Source organism: Platalea leucorodia (assembly GCF_965183815.1).
Source record: "Platalea leucorodia genome assembly, chromosome: 9".
NCBI lineage: Eukaryota > Metazoa > Chordata > Aves > Pelecaniformes > Threskiornithidae > Platalea > Platalea leucorodia.
Window position 1 is genome coordinate 17,692,172 of NC_138831.1, and position 14,034 is coordinate 17,706,205.

Genomic DNA, 14,034 nt, shown 5'->3' on the forward strand with positions numbered 1-14,034 from the left:
GCCCGGGGTGCCCGGTGGGGTCAGGGGCGCCAGTCTGGTGCCAGCTGGACCTCAGGAAAGAAACAGCTCCATCCTCTGCCTCCCCTCTGCCTGCTCCTGCCTGCAGCAGCTTTTAAACCTCCCTGGGCCACCACCCCAATCACCGCCAGGGAGTTAAGGTGGCCCCAGCCCCGGGGGGCTCCTGCCCAGGGTCTCCCCTGGGTGCCCAGCTGGCTGTAGGCAGTGTCCCACCACAGGGACACTGCGGCAGACCCTGCCTGGGGGCTGGGGGTGCCCTGCCTGCACCAGCCCCTGCCTGTGCTCACTCCAGGGGCTCAAGTGTCTGGGCTGAGGTGCAGCCAGTGCTGGGACATGGCTGGTGCTGGTGGCACTGGGGGGCCTGATGTCACCCCAGGCAATGGGACATGGCTGGTGCCAGTGTCAGCAGGGGCCCTGGTGCCACTGCAGGCAGTAGGAAGCAGCAGACGCTGAAGTCACCTCCCGTCACTGCATTACACGCTGGGCTGGCGGCACTGGGGAAACACCAAGTCAAGTTTCTGTTTCAGTTTTCATCTTCCAGAAATGAAAGTGTGGGGAGCTGCAAGCCTGGGGGGACCCCATTGGCCTTGGCGATGTCCCCACGGGACTCGGACGCCCCAGCCCCCCCAGGGTGTTGCCGAGCACCCCGACCCTCTTGGCTCAGACTGCCAGCAGGGCTCCCTGCTGTAGGGCACTGGCCTGCCCACCCGGAGTGCTCCCTGCGGCTCTGGGGCAGACGCGGGACCCTGGGCTGAATCCTCTGCTTTATTGTGCTCAATTAGTACAAGCCCCCCCGCACCGCTGCTCTGCACCCGGGGCGCTGGGCACCACCTCCATGACCCCCCCATCTCACCCCCGGGCACCCCTCCTCCTGCCGGGTCCCCCGTGTCCTGCCAGTGCCCGTCCTGCCCCTCTGGGGTCCTGCTCCTGCCCACAGCCCCCCAGGACCCAAGGGTGGCCCTGCTGCCCCATCCCCCCACAGTGCCATGCCCGGAGGGGGCACAGCCTGGCCTTGCTACCCCCCCGCTGGGGCAGGTTTACATTCATCTGTAACAGTCGTTAATAAATATTTCGGTGACTCTGCGGTGCTGGCAGCCGGCTGGGTCCCCCCACTGGTGCTGGAGCTGGTGGCATGGGTGGCCGGTGGCCCCTTGGTGGAGGGGGGGTGGTCAACCCAGCTGCCCTCCTGGCCCCGGAGCTGCAGCCCCCTGCCGCTGCCTGCGCCCAGCTCCGGTGCTGCTGTCGAGGCGGACGAGGCCAGCGGGGGGCTTTGCCCCTGCCCGCAGCCCCGCTCCTAGGCAGAGCCCGGCACCCGGGGCCAGCCCCAGGGTCACCAGGGGGATGCGCTGCGGGGGCCCCGCTCAGCCCGCGGCCTCTCATGGGTGCGCCGATGGCGGGCTTTGCGTGGCTCCTCACCCTGCCCGCGGCCAGGGGGTCCGACGTAGGCGCGGGGTGGTGGCGGGGGTCTCCCCCGGCTCCAGAGCCGCTGGCAGACCCTGTCCGCAGCCCCCAGCGGTGGGCGCTCCACCAGCTGGAGGAAGTCCTGGTACCAGACCTTGCGGCCGGGGGGCCCGGCAGCGAGCTGGGGATCACCAGCGGGGGCCATGCCCGCCGCCTGCCGGGCGCCAATCACCTCCAGGGAGAGCCGCAGCAGGGGCTGGGTGAAGCCATGCTCAGTGGCATGGCAGAAGTAGAGGCCGGCATCAGAGCGCTGCACGCTGCGCAGCAGGACGCCCCGCTCTGTCCGCACTACCCGCTCGTCCATCTGCACCTGTGGCACCCACGGGGACAGGTGGTCAGCTCGGCACGGCACCGCATGGCCCCGCTGGTGGCACCCGGCCGGGGAAAGCCTACCTCTCGCTGGGTGTCATCCGGGGTGTGCTGGTACATCCACAGGACACGAGCTTGCAGGGATTTGGGGACACACTCCAGGAAGGTGGTGCTGCCCTCCACCCCATAGAGCTGCTTCTGGGGCACGCTGCCCCGCCGGGGGTCTAGGAGGGACATGGCCCAGCTGTCAGCACCCCACCCCGGCAGGGCTGACCCCCCCGGTTGGGTCCTGGCTCACCTTCGGAGCAGAGCACGTTGGGGTCACCGTTGCGGACATCCTGCCGGCGGAAACGCCTGCGGGAAGGTGGCGGAGGAGCAGGGGCTGTAGCAGCACGACCTGCACCCCTCACCGTGGCCTCGGGGCAGGCTGGCTGCCCCAGCACCGCACCCTGGCACATCACCTACCTTTTGGTGTTGGGCACGTAGCGGGTGCAGGCGGTGCCATCCCAGGCGCAGTATGGGTCCCGGGCCAGGCAGCACTCGGCACAGGCTTTGCCATAGGCACCGCAGCGGTGCAGGGGCAGCTGGGCCAGCGCCACAGCCGAGCCAGCGTAGAGCTGTTGCTGGGGGGGGGGGGGGGGCAGGAACAGAGTGGAGCTGAGCACCCTGGCACTGCAGCATAGGGCCAGGCAGAGCCAGGGTGGGACATGGGGACCCACCTGGGGTCCCCCCTTACCCGCTTGGAGGAGAGCTGCAGGCTGGTGATGGGGGAGGCATCCTGCGGGCAGAGTGCAGGCAGGAGTTAGGGCGTGCGGGGGGACCCAGGCATCCGGGCTGCCGGCTCCCATGTCCCGGCAGCTGGCGCGCCCCAGCAAGACCCGGAGCACAGGCAGCACAAGGGGGTGCCGGGGAGGGGGGTCTGACTGGGGGACCGCAGAGCCCCCCTTCTCACCTGGAAGACCTGCAGCTCCTCCAGCAGCAGTGGCTCCATGCGGTGCCAGCTCTCTTTGGGCACCGAGACCACCTTCAGCACCGTGCCCATGTCTGCGGGCAGGGAGGGGTGAGGCCGGGGGTCCCAGCCCTGGCAGCCCCCAGCTCTCCCCTGCTACCGCAGCCCCGGAGTCACTACGTGCCTGTGCCGATGAAGAGGACGTCGTAGTGGCCATCAGCAGCAGTGACGCGGTCCACGGCGATGCGGGTGAAGGTGTAGGGCACGGTGGCTTGGAGGAAGAGGGGGCGCTGGCCATGGGGCAGCACTGGGTTGTACATCAGTGGGTGGTGCCGGGCAAACTGGATCACCTCATCTGGGAAGTCCTTGGTGGAGCCGAAGGTGCCGAAGGTTTTGCTGGGGCACTGCGGGGAGGCGGCGCTGTCTGAGCGGGGTCTCGCTCCCCATGGCCCCCACCCCAGGTACCGGCATCCCACCAGTGGCACCAGCCGGGATTGCCCCTGTGCCACATACCATGCCCGGGCGGGGATACGGCACGCGCCCCTGGTACGACACCCACTGGTAGTTGGGACCCTCCTTGTGCGCAAAGGGGCCCAGGAAAGCCCGGCGGATGTCAGCCATGGTGTAGACACAGACGGCTGAGCCCTGGAAAACGGAGCTGGCGGGAGAGAGAGGAGGCGATGTGAGGGGCGAGGGGGGCACTGCCGGGGTACAGGGCGGGCATTGGGGAGGGAGCTCGACCTGGAGGTGGAGAAGATGGCATAGACCAGGGGGTTGCGCTTGTCCCTTGTCTGCAGCAGGAAGACGTCCCCTGCAAGCCGGGAGGGTGTCAGTGCCGCCCCGATGTGCCAGGGCCACCCATGGGCACCCTGGGGGGCCAGCCCCACCCCCCCCACTCACGGAGCTCATCGAAGTGGGTGTCCGCCCCGTCGGGTCCCGGCACGGCACAGACGAGCCGAGCCTTCAGGAAGGTTGTCCACTTGTTCACCAGGCTGCGCTGCCCGCCCACATCATTCTGCCAGGAGAGGGAGGGTACCGACGTCAACAGCGGCGGGTGGCACCCACGGGCACGCCTGGCCCCCAGCCCACCCACCCACGGATGCTCTCACCCGGCAGATCTGGCCAATGCGGGCAAAACTGGTCTTGCCCAGCCCCTGCTGCCGCTCCACCGCCGTCTCACGGAAGAAGAAGTAGATCTTGTCATCATCGGGGTCCTCGCTCTCCGGCACCCAGAAAACGGCCACAAATTTGGGCTCTGGGGACAGAGAGGTGCTGCCTCCAGTGCCCTCACTAGCTCTGCTCCCCAGGGACCCTGGGGCACCCACTGGGGTCCCAGGAGGGTGCAGACCCCCCCCGCCCAGCTGCAGGGCAGAGGCAGAGTGAGGGTGGGACCCCACCAGGCACTGGGGGTCTGTGGGGGGCATAGGGACCCCCCAAATCACCCTCCGCAGGCAGCGGAGGATGGGGCGTGGCCGAGCCTGGAGGACTTATTGCCCCGATGTCTCCAGGTAGCAGCGATGCTGTGCTGGGGTGCGAGCGGCCCCGCTGCCACCCTGCTGCCCTCCCGCTCCCTGGCACTGACCGTTGAGCCAGCGGGAGTCGTGCTGCTCGGTGCGGACGGAGGGACGCTGGCCCAGGCTGCGGAAGATGGTAAAGTCACGGCCCATCAGATCGGTGGCCACCCCAGAGTAGAGCTCCTCGCCTGGCAGGCACCGAGGGAAGCGTTACAGAGGAACCCCCGGCACCCCCCTGCCGCACTGCCCCCGGGTGCCGGGCTCAGCTTTCCCTTACCCACAAGGACGGAGGCGGCTGCGTGCCGGGGGTCGTATGGGCTCTTCCCCTTGCCGTCCTCGGCACGCCGGGGGTCCAGCTTGAAGACGGGCTCCTGGAGGGGGGTAAGGACGGGAGGTGGGTGGGCGGCAGCAGCCGGGGGCCACAGCAGTGCTGGGGGGGGCTCACCTCCGCGTGCTGGCCGGCCTCCACGAAGGCGCAGACGGGGTGGAAGGCACCAGTGCCGCAGGCGTACAGGTGGGTCCGGTTGTAGGGGTGTAGGATCTTCACGAAGTTCATGCACTCAGCCTGGTGGTGGAGGGCACGGGGAGGTGGTGCTGGGGTGGCCCCCCGGCAACCCCCTGGCACCCCCGGCACCCCTTGGCACTCACGGTGATGTCCTTGCCGGCCCAGTTGCACTCCTCCCTCCACTCCACCGGTGCTGGCCAGTAGATCTGCAGGGGGAGAAGGGGATGCTCACAGCCCTGGGGTGTGCATGGGGCTGCCCAGCTGGCATGTCCGTCCGTCCCCTGTTACCTTCCTGTCCCGCTGGCTGATGTCGTCCAGGGCCAGGGAGAGGAGGTGGTTCTGGGCGCCAGCGAAGAGGCGGCCACGCTCCTCGTCCAGCAGCAGGGCCTCATAGCAGCATGAGCGCTCCAGCGCGAAGAGGCGCAGCCCGTGGCGAGCCCGCAGCTCTGCTGGGACCCGCCGGCACTGCTCAGCCCGGCACCGCCACAGCACTCGGCGCTGCCCGGCAGACTCCCCTGCCCCAGACACACGCCCCAGGGGGACCTGGGTCTGGCCAAGGCCCCTCACCGTGCCATCCCCTCCCCCAAACCTGTCCCACTGGCTTGACCAGGTTCACCAACCCCGTGCCAGCCCAGCACCCATCCCCACACCACCCAGCGCTTTCCTGTGTCGGCCCGGCACCCATCTCTACACCACTCAGCACCCATCCGCGCACCACCCCGCACCCATCCCCGTGCCGGCCCGGCACCCATCCCTGCACCGCCCACCCTGGTGGCAGGCAGTGGGGGAGAAGGGGCCATTCCCTGCCCGGTGGAGCTAATCCCACCATGGCGGGAACAAACAGCCCTTTGTCAGGCTGGGAGAAGAGCGCTCGCCAGGACCCGCCGCCGGACAAAGACCCCTGTGCCGCGCCGCAGCCCACAGGGTGGCCAGTCAGGACACAGCATCAGCTCCCCGGCTGGCACGGTGTCCCTGCCAGGCACGGCACAGCCAGGACTGGGGAGTGCCGGCCATGGTGCACCGCAGGGGAACAGGCACCTGAGCCGGCACACGCCAGGGGCCGAGAGCGAAGGCCCAAGTGCAAGCATGGCCCTGAGGGCAGGCAGGTGGCCCTGGGGGTCTGGCATCAAAGGAGGAACTCATCAGCCCAGGCCAATGCCTGGCAGCCCGTGGGGAAGGCAGCACCGGTGCCCGTGAGGCGGCAGCGCAGGGGTTTCACACCCCTCCTGCCATGCTGTCCCCTGCTCCCCCCAAGATGCTCCCGTCCCCTGGGACGATGCTGGGTGCTGACACGCACCGGTGCACCTGTGCCTGACCCCGCGTCCCCCCACCCTGCCTGTGTCCCATGCTCACCGGGGAAGGCCAGCTTGAGGCGGGGGGTGGCGGCAGGCGGGGGGCGGCCGGCAGCAGCGGCAGGGCCGCACAGCAGGAGCAGGAGCAGGAGCAGTGTGCGGCTCATGGCCGGGGCCTGGCTGGCAGCCCTGCGGCTGGGGCAGAGAAGAAAGACCTCAGCTCAGGTTACAGCCCCCTCCCCGCAGCCCCCAGACCACGATCCCTCCCCAGCGCTGCCGATGGGATCCGGAGAGCCCCGAGCATCGGCATAGGGCAACCCCGGCACAGCACGAGGGGACCTCCCCACTGGGCTTGACCCAGTGATCGCTGGGGGGACACGGGCCAGCCATGTCCCTCCCCAGTTTTTAAGCCCCCGTTAATCTGACCCCGAACCAAACGGGCCCCGGGAGCAGTCCTTCCGCTCCTGCCTGAGGGGAAACTGAGGCAGCCTGGCCAAGCAGCACCCAGCCCTCCCCATGCCTTCCCGAGCCCGGCCGGCAGGAGGGCACTGGGCTCTGCCCATTCCTGCCTACAAGCACAGAGCTGTCCTGTGGGGATGGGGCGAGCACCGGGGTGGTGCCAGCCAGACAGGGCACCCCGGACAGACAGCGGGCTCCCGAGCACCAGGCAAGCTGGCCATGGTGGGAGCCATGGGGTCCCATGCGTCAGTTTCCCCCACTGCTACAACCCCTGCTGTTTGGCCCCCAGCCCTTCTTGTACCACCCTGCGAACAGGAGCTGGGTTTGGGGGGGCTCTCGCCAAGCAGGTGCCCAGATCCCCCTGAGGGGCCCACACCAGTGTGCCCACCACCCTCATGGGTGCCCACCACAGGGTAGGGGAAGAGCTCCTCTGGCTCCAGCGCTGGCATGCTCTCCCCCAGGGAGCGGGAGGTGATGGTTATCGTGAGCATCGTGCCAACACACAGCTCCCCGCCTCGCCCGCCGGCCACACCGTGGCAGGCAGCAGGCAGCCAGGACGTGCCAGCCGGCACCTCCCTGCGCCGCGTGTGAAGCACAAGCCTGGCCACGCCGGTCATTGGCCCCCGGCACAGCCGACGGGTTTCACCCGTGCCGCAGCCACCGGGGCCTCACCGGCACACTGGTGATGACTGAAGCCCCACTGCGACACCAGCGCTCGGTGCAACAGCCCCAGGTTTTGCCACGCCGCTCAGGCACAGCGTGAGCCAGGCCGCGGTGGGTGCCAGGCCAGGGGAGCACACGTGCGCGGCAGTGCCCAGCACAGATCTGGGCACGTCTCTCTGCTGTCCGGCATGGCCAGCCAGGGCTTGCCCTGGGCTCCTGTGGGCAGGGGCAGCCCCCTCCTGGGCTGGCAGGGTGGGGAGCGGGTCCCGGGCAGGCAGCAGGCAGCGAGGAGCAGGCCGCGAGGAGCAGGCAGTGGGCAGGGGCCCCGGCCGGGCACAGTGCCGTGGGGCTGGGTGCCCGGCGGCCTGGCCTGAGGGCGGCGGGCGCTAATTGCATTTCCAGAGGCACCGGGACGAGGCTCCCGCGGCTGCCGGCGAGTGAGCGCTGTGGCGGGGGCACCGGGGTCCTCCCGCCTGCGCGGCACCTGCCAGCGCCGGCCGAGGGGCCAGGGCAGGCCCCGGGCACGGAGCCCCGCGCCGGCTGCCCCGGGGGCAGGTTGGGGGGGGCGGGCAGCAGCGGCAGCACCGGAGACCCCCGGTGCCAGCACCGGCAGATCCAGTCCCCGAGGCCCCCGGTGTCAGCCCGGGCAGACCCAGCCCCCCCCAGCCCCCCGGTGCCAGCCGGGACACGGCCCCCCCCAGCCCCCCGGTGCCAGCCCGGGCAGACCCAGCCCCCCGGTGCCAGCCGGGACACGGCCCCCGCCACCAGCCCGGGCAGACCCCCGACGGCAGCGCAGAGACCCCGGCCCGGGCCACCCCCCCCGTACCGGCCCCGGGAGCCCCCCCGGCCCCGGCAGCCCCCGCACCCTGCCCGGCCCCCGGCACCCACCTGGGTCCCGGCTCGGCTCGGCCCGGCCCGGCCCCGCCCTCCGCGTCCGCCGGGAGGGAGCGGGGCGGCCCCGGCGGGGCGGGGCGGGGCGGGGCGGGGCGGCGGGCACACACGCGTGCACACGCACGCTCGTGTGCAAGGAGACACGCACACGTGCGACAGGGGCACGTGCAAACAGCCAGGCAGCCTCACACCCGTGCAAACACACTCACGGACACTTGCACACTCACGCGCGTGTGCAAACACACACACAGACGCGCTCACACGCGTGTGCAAACACACACACACGCAAAAGCACCCAGGCACACTCAGACACGTGCAAACACACCCACTCACACTCACATGCAAGCACAAGCGTGCAAAGTCAGCCGGGCACACTCACACCCCCCCCCCGTGCTGCTACCCTGCCTGGCCCGCGGTGACACCCGCGGTGACACCCGCCACCCTCGTGGCAGAGCTGAGCACGCCACGCTCAGCACACGAGTGGCTTGGCACACGAGTGGCCGGGCCGCCTCGTCCCTGGGGTGGGCAGCTGCCGGCCAGGTGCTGCCTGCCCGGGCGTGGGGTGCCAGGAGCAGTGCCGGGGTGTGCTGGGGCCACGCCGGGGGGCACCGGGGGCCGTGCCGGGGGCGGCGGGGGGCCGGTTCCGCACCCCGCTCAGCTGCAGCCCAGATGTCTGGCCCGGGCCCAGCCCGGAGCAAACAAAATTCCTCCGCTGCCTCCCATTTTCCAGCCACCGCTGCCAAGAATAGCAAGTGCCGAGCAGTGCCGGCAGCAGGGCCACGCGCGCCTTGGCGGGCAGGGCTCGGGGTGGGGGGGACACAGGGGCTGCCCCGGGGGCCATCCCCTGCCTTGTCGTCCCCCCCGCGCCCCTGGCTGTCCCTGCCTGCGGGTGCAGGAGTCCAGGCAGGCAGGTCCAGCATGAGTGGGGAGGTGGAGGGTGCAGGCAGGCAGCGGGTGCCAGCAGGCAGCGGGTGCAGATGGGCCGGCCATGAGCGCAGGCAGGCCGGCAGCAGGTGCAGGCAGGCCGGCAGCGGGTGCAGGCAGGCCGGCAGCAGGCGCAGGCTGGCAGCAGGTGCCGGCAGCCCAGCAGTGGGTGCAGGCAGGTCAGGTGCAGGTGCAGGTAGACAGCTGGCGCAGGCAGGCAGCGGGTTCAGCAGGCAGTGGGAGACGTGCAGGCCAGCAGCAGGCAGGAGGAGCCGTGCCAGGCAGGGTGCCCGGGCAATGCCCTTCCGTCTCGCTGCCAGTAAACCTCCTGCTGCTGGCCCGGGTGCACTGGTGTGCCAGCAGACTGGCGGCACCCTCTGCCCCGGCGCCGCCGCCCATTCCCCTCCCAGTCATGCCGCGGCACCAAGCGCCAGTGCAGCGTCACACGTGGTGAGGAGGATGGGGACAGCGAGGGGACGGGTGGCAGGGGAGCCGCTGGCACTGATACGGCAGGGGTTGATCTGCTGCAAGACTTTGTCCAGGCGCTGCGGCAGGACTTTGGGCTTGGTGGTCCCCGCAGGGTGGGGCACAGCGTCGCTGTCCCCACCCTCCCTGCCTGCCGTACCAACGCTGCACAGCGGGCACCTTCCTTTGCTGTGCCAGCACTGTGCCTCAGTTTCCCTCCACCCAGCTGGGACCTTTCCACCCAGCGCTGCTTCCGGCACGCATGGCGAGGTGGCTGGGTGGAGTCACCGTCACCCCAGCTCCGGAGCCCTGCAGGGACCTCATCAGCAGTGGCTCTGCCTGGAGAAACCATCAGGCGTCAGAAGGGCCGGGCTTCCATCCCGGAAAAAATGGCGCGGGAGGGATGCGCCACGTCACCCGCTGGCCACCCCTTCCCACCCTGCCGGGTGTTCCTGGCAAGCACCGAAGCCACCGGGCACTGATGTGGTGACAGTCCTCAGCTGGGATGGGCATTGCCACCAGCATCCCACCCTCATCCCTGTGCTCCCTGCCAGCCCCATGGAGGGCGGCGCGGTGGGGTGCCGGTGGCCTGGCTCCCCGCCAGTGCGGGGGTGTCACCACCGGCAGCGCAAGCAGGTGCCGGCACCTTCGCTCTTTGATCCCTTCCCTGCCGCTGGCAGATCCGTGCCTGGGGATCGCTGCCTCGGCCAAATCTCCCCCAGCGGTTCCGGCTCCAGCAAACATCTGTAGCTCCGCCGGCAGCGCCCAAGCCCCCAGTGGTGTTTGTGGTAGGAAACAGCTCCTCTCCACCTCCGCAGGGCTCTCGGGGGCAGCATGGCAGCAGGCAGCGGCCAACGGCTCCTGCACCTCCTGTGCTGGCAGGCGAGCCGGCACAGCATGGGATGTATCCGTGCCATCGGATGAGTGATCAGGACCAGTGGCTGCTGGAAAGCCCGCACAGAGGGAGACAGGCCAGGATGGGCATCCGCTAGCCACTGGGATGGGGACAAATCCTGCACCCCAAGCGGGAGCAGTAACTCATCGGGAGAGCCCTGGCGATGCTGTGGGGGCCTGTGGGGTGACGCAGGGTGAGGCGGCTGCAGGGTGGCACCCTGTCTCCCTGGGGGCTGGGGATCATCCCTCTGCCCCAGCGGAGCCATCATGGCCAGGGCTGGTCAAAAACCCAGGGGGACAAGGTGAGCTGCATCATGCCAACTGGTGCCATAGGTGTCCCCGTGCCACCTGGGCTTGGCACGGCCCTGCTCCCCAGCCAAGAGATGTGCTTGTGCAATGGGGTGGCCTTTGCCAGCACTCCCAGTGACACTGCCAGCTTGCCAGGGAGAGAAGAGGGAGCAGAGGGAGGAGAGGCATCCTCATCCCAGCCTGCACCCATGGCCCGGGCATGGGGTTACCCTCCTCGAGCTGGTACCCCCCGGGCCTGGCCACCCCAAAAAGCCCTCAGTGGTTTGTGACGGCACCAAAGACGTGGCTTTAAGGGCTCCTTTGGGAGTCCTCCCGGCACGAGCCCCCTCGCTGGCTGCCTGCGTGGCTCCTCCATCCCTGGCTAGGCTGGCTCCCCATCCCAAGTCCTGCTCCCCACTGCAGCCCGGGGCTTTTCCAGAGGGGCGAGGTGAGCCCTGCCATACCATGAACACCGTGGAGATCTCTCCCATCACCACTTTGATGGTCATGCTGGTGTTCCCTCGCTGGCACGCCTGGCTCAGCTGTGCACCAAGGCAGGGAAGTGGCTGCGTGTCCCTGTGGCATGTGGTGTCAGGCCACAGGCTGGCATCAGGCCTCAGGTGGCCACCACATCCCTGGTGCAAGGGGAGGATGTGCCAGGCAGGGGACAGAGCCCATGGGGTGCCAAGCGTGCCGGTGCGAGGGCCTAGGCTGGTGGCAAGCAAACGTTCCCAAGCCAGCTGCTTCCTTGTAGTGCGGTGTGGTGGCGATGTCCCCGGGAGGCAGCAGCTCAGGGCTCACACCCCATCTATGGATACACCCCCCGACCCTACATCCACCCCCCCCCCCCAACACGATGGTGCGAGACCCCTGCAGCAGGGACCCATGTGGCCCCGGCACATTCCTGCCAGGATTAGGTACCGGCTCCCGGCAGCACCATGCCAGAGTAGCTCGGTTAATCCCTTTTTAATTGTCCCCACCCTGTGCTGGGCTGAGCCGGGCCACCCAAGGGATGTGGGGCACTGGGTGCACCCTGGTGCCTGAGCACATCTGGGGTGCCATCATCAGGTGACCCTGCTTTGGGACCGAGCCGTGGGGTGCACGGTGAACCTTTGGGGCAGTGATGAAGAAGGAGGCATCCATCCTCCTGGTGCAGTGCAATAGCTTTTTCGGAAAGGGAGGGATCCTGGGCTTCTAGGATCCCATGCTGCTGCCCCGGGGAGACCGTCTGCCCTCAACTTTGTGGCCACCGGCAACCAGGATCCAGGGCAGGCAGAGGGGCTGCGCACTGTGCACTGAAGACCACTGAGCTTGAAGCTCCCCAAAAACATCCCAGTGGGGCAGGAGCCTCAGCAGAGCCATGGCGCGTGGGACACGGCACACAGGCTCTCTGCCACTGGCCCGGCCCTCTCCCCGTCCCAGTGGCAGGGCAGGAATGATGCTAGCTGAGCCCCCCGCCTGCTGCCCTGCCCCAGCCCCTCCGGCCCTGCTCTGTGCCACACCAACTGGCGGCATCCAGCTCCTCCAGGCTTTAAAAATAGGCTGGTGTCCCTGCCACGGGGTCGGTAATTTTAGCCAGGGCGTGTCTCGCTGGGAAGCACGCAGGACCGTTCATCTGCTCCCACTGGCCCGGCTGCGTCTGCGCTCAGGGCTGATGTCAGCCCCTCGCTGCCCGGTTGCTCAGTCCTGCCCCGGGGCAGCACCTGGCAGTGCAGCCCGGCTGTGGCCACCTTGGGCGTGGGCGATGCCAGGCCGGATGGTGAGGGCGGGGAGCAGGGACAGGGGTGCTCAGGTGCCCCCTGAACCTGCCCGCTCCCCATCCAGGGCAGCTCATCCCCAAAGCCAGAGGCACAGGGGAGCACAGCATCCCGCTGCCACAGCACCCAGCAGCACCCAGCCAGGCGGTGGCGGGGGGGGTCCCGGCACCCTGGCCTGCCCACCCTCCTTCTCTCACCCCGGCCCCCCAACACAACAGCCACTTCAGATTGCCTCCCACGGTGCTCCCGCAGAGCCGCGGTGGCTGGGAAGGCTGGGGGGCCGCCACCGAGCATAATGCGGCTATTGACGGGCGAGCCGGCGGCCCCGGCGCAGCACAATAGGGCCTTGTCTGCCGGCCCAGCTCCCGCTCCTGCCCAGCCCGGTGCCCAGCGTCGGGCTCCCCTCTTCCCTGAACGGTTCAGAGCTCACCCAGGTGTCAGCCAGGGCAAGCCCTGCCAAGGGCCGAGCCGGTGAGCGTGGTGGAGGAGCCAGGGGTGGGAGGGCACCGGGTAAACCCCCCTTTTCCATAAACCAGCGCCCTGGGGAAGGGGCATCACTTGGGAAGCCCCCCAATGTGGCTGCGCTGGCCCTGGCTGCCTTGGCTGGGACAGGGCTCAGGGGTCCCCACTCAGCTGCAGGGTGATGGGGACAAGGAGGCGGCGTGTGCCCGGCATCGCCCCGCTTCCTTCTCAGGACTGCGCCCGTGCCCGCTGGCACCCAGCACCCCCCCAGGGGAGACCGGGACATGGCATCCCCCCGGGGAGCTCCACTGCCCTTGCCCCCCGACCCCGCAGCCCCCCTCGGCGGGGCAGCCCGGTGCCCCGCGGCCGCCGTCTCACCTGCTACGGCGTGTGGGCTCTGCCGGAGTTCGCCTGCCTCCTTGCCCAGCGGGTGAGCCGGGGCTGCGGCTGCCGCCTGCTCTTTAAACCCCAAATCGTCGGTGCCGGGCGCCAGTCCCGCCGGTGGCGGGGGCGGAGGGAGGGGACGCAAAGCCCCGGTCCCTGCTCCCGGGGCCGGCACCAACAAAAGGCGACTGTGTCCCGTGTCCTCCCCGTGCACCCAGTGACCCGGCCGGCCGCTTGGGGACAGCCCCTCGGGACCCCGGGGCTCCCCAGGGTGCCGCCACCCCCTCTGCCTGCACTGGGAAGGCAGGAGAGGTGCAGGCAAGCTCTGGGTCCCTGATCGCATCTGCGGAGCATCCCGATGTCCCCAAGGATCCGTCCCTGCCCATTTGGTCCTGTCCCTGCCTGGAGGGGTGCCAGAGTGAAGGCTCTGGTTGCCGTCCCCCCGCCTCATCTGATCCTGCAAAGCCCAGCCCAGCGGGGCTGGAGGAGGAAGAAGGGGACACGGCTACCGCCACGGTGCCCGTGCCCAGGGGACTCACCCCGTGGGACCCCCAGAGCCCTGCTGGGGCCGCAGGGCCGGGTGGCTGCCTGCGAAGCATCCCTGTGGTCCGGAGGCCAAGAGCAGCCTGTGCCGCCTCATTAACGTGGGGTAAATGTGTAACGAGCTCTCGACCGGGGCAGGGCGGTTAGAACCGCATGGCTCCTCTCGCCCACCTGGCATGCCGGGAGCTGGGGATACGGTGGCTTTATCCTGGCAGGAGCTGCGCAGCCAGGGCAGGAGGGAGAAGAAAGGTCTGTC

At 69.5% G+C, this 14,034-nt stretch overlaps 1 protein-coding gene across 1 annotated transcript; it reads right to left on the minus strand.

Annotated features, from left to right (window-relative positions):
• Nucleotides 1-951: 951 nt before the first annotated feature.
• SEMA3B (semaphorin 3B) lies at nt 952-13,834 on the minus strand (the record flags this gene model as incomplete). The annotated part of the gene is given in 19 exon segments (XM_082321523.1): nt 952-1,789; nt 1,873-2,012; nt 2,087-2,142; nt 2,254-2,411; nt 2,525-2,566; nt 2,741-2,832; nt 2,922-3,141; nt 3,251-3,395; nt 3,479-3,548; nt 3,638-3,752; nt 3,847-3,992; nt 4,320-4,439; nt 4,529-4,622; nt 4,697-4,816; nt 4,900-4,962; nt 5,045-5,202; nt 6,110-6,243; nt 13,775-13,801; nt 13,803-13,834. Coding segments are annotated over 19 exon segments (2,373 nt in total). The 3' UTR covers nt 952-1,348.
• Between the last annotated feature and the right edge of the window lie 200 nt (nt 13,835-14,034).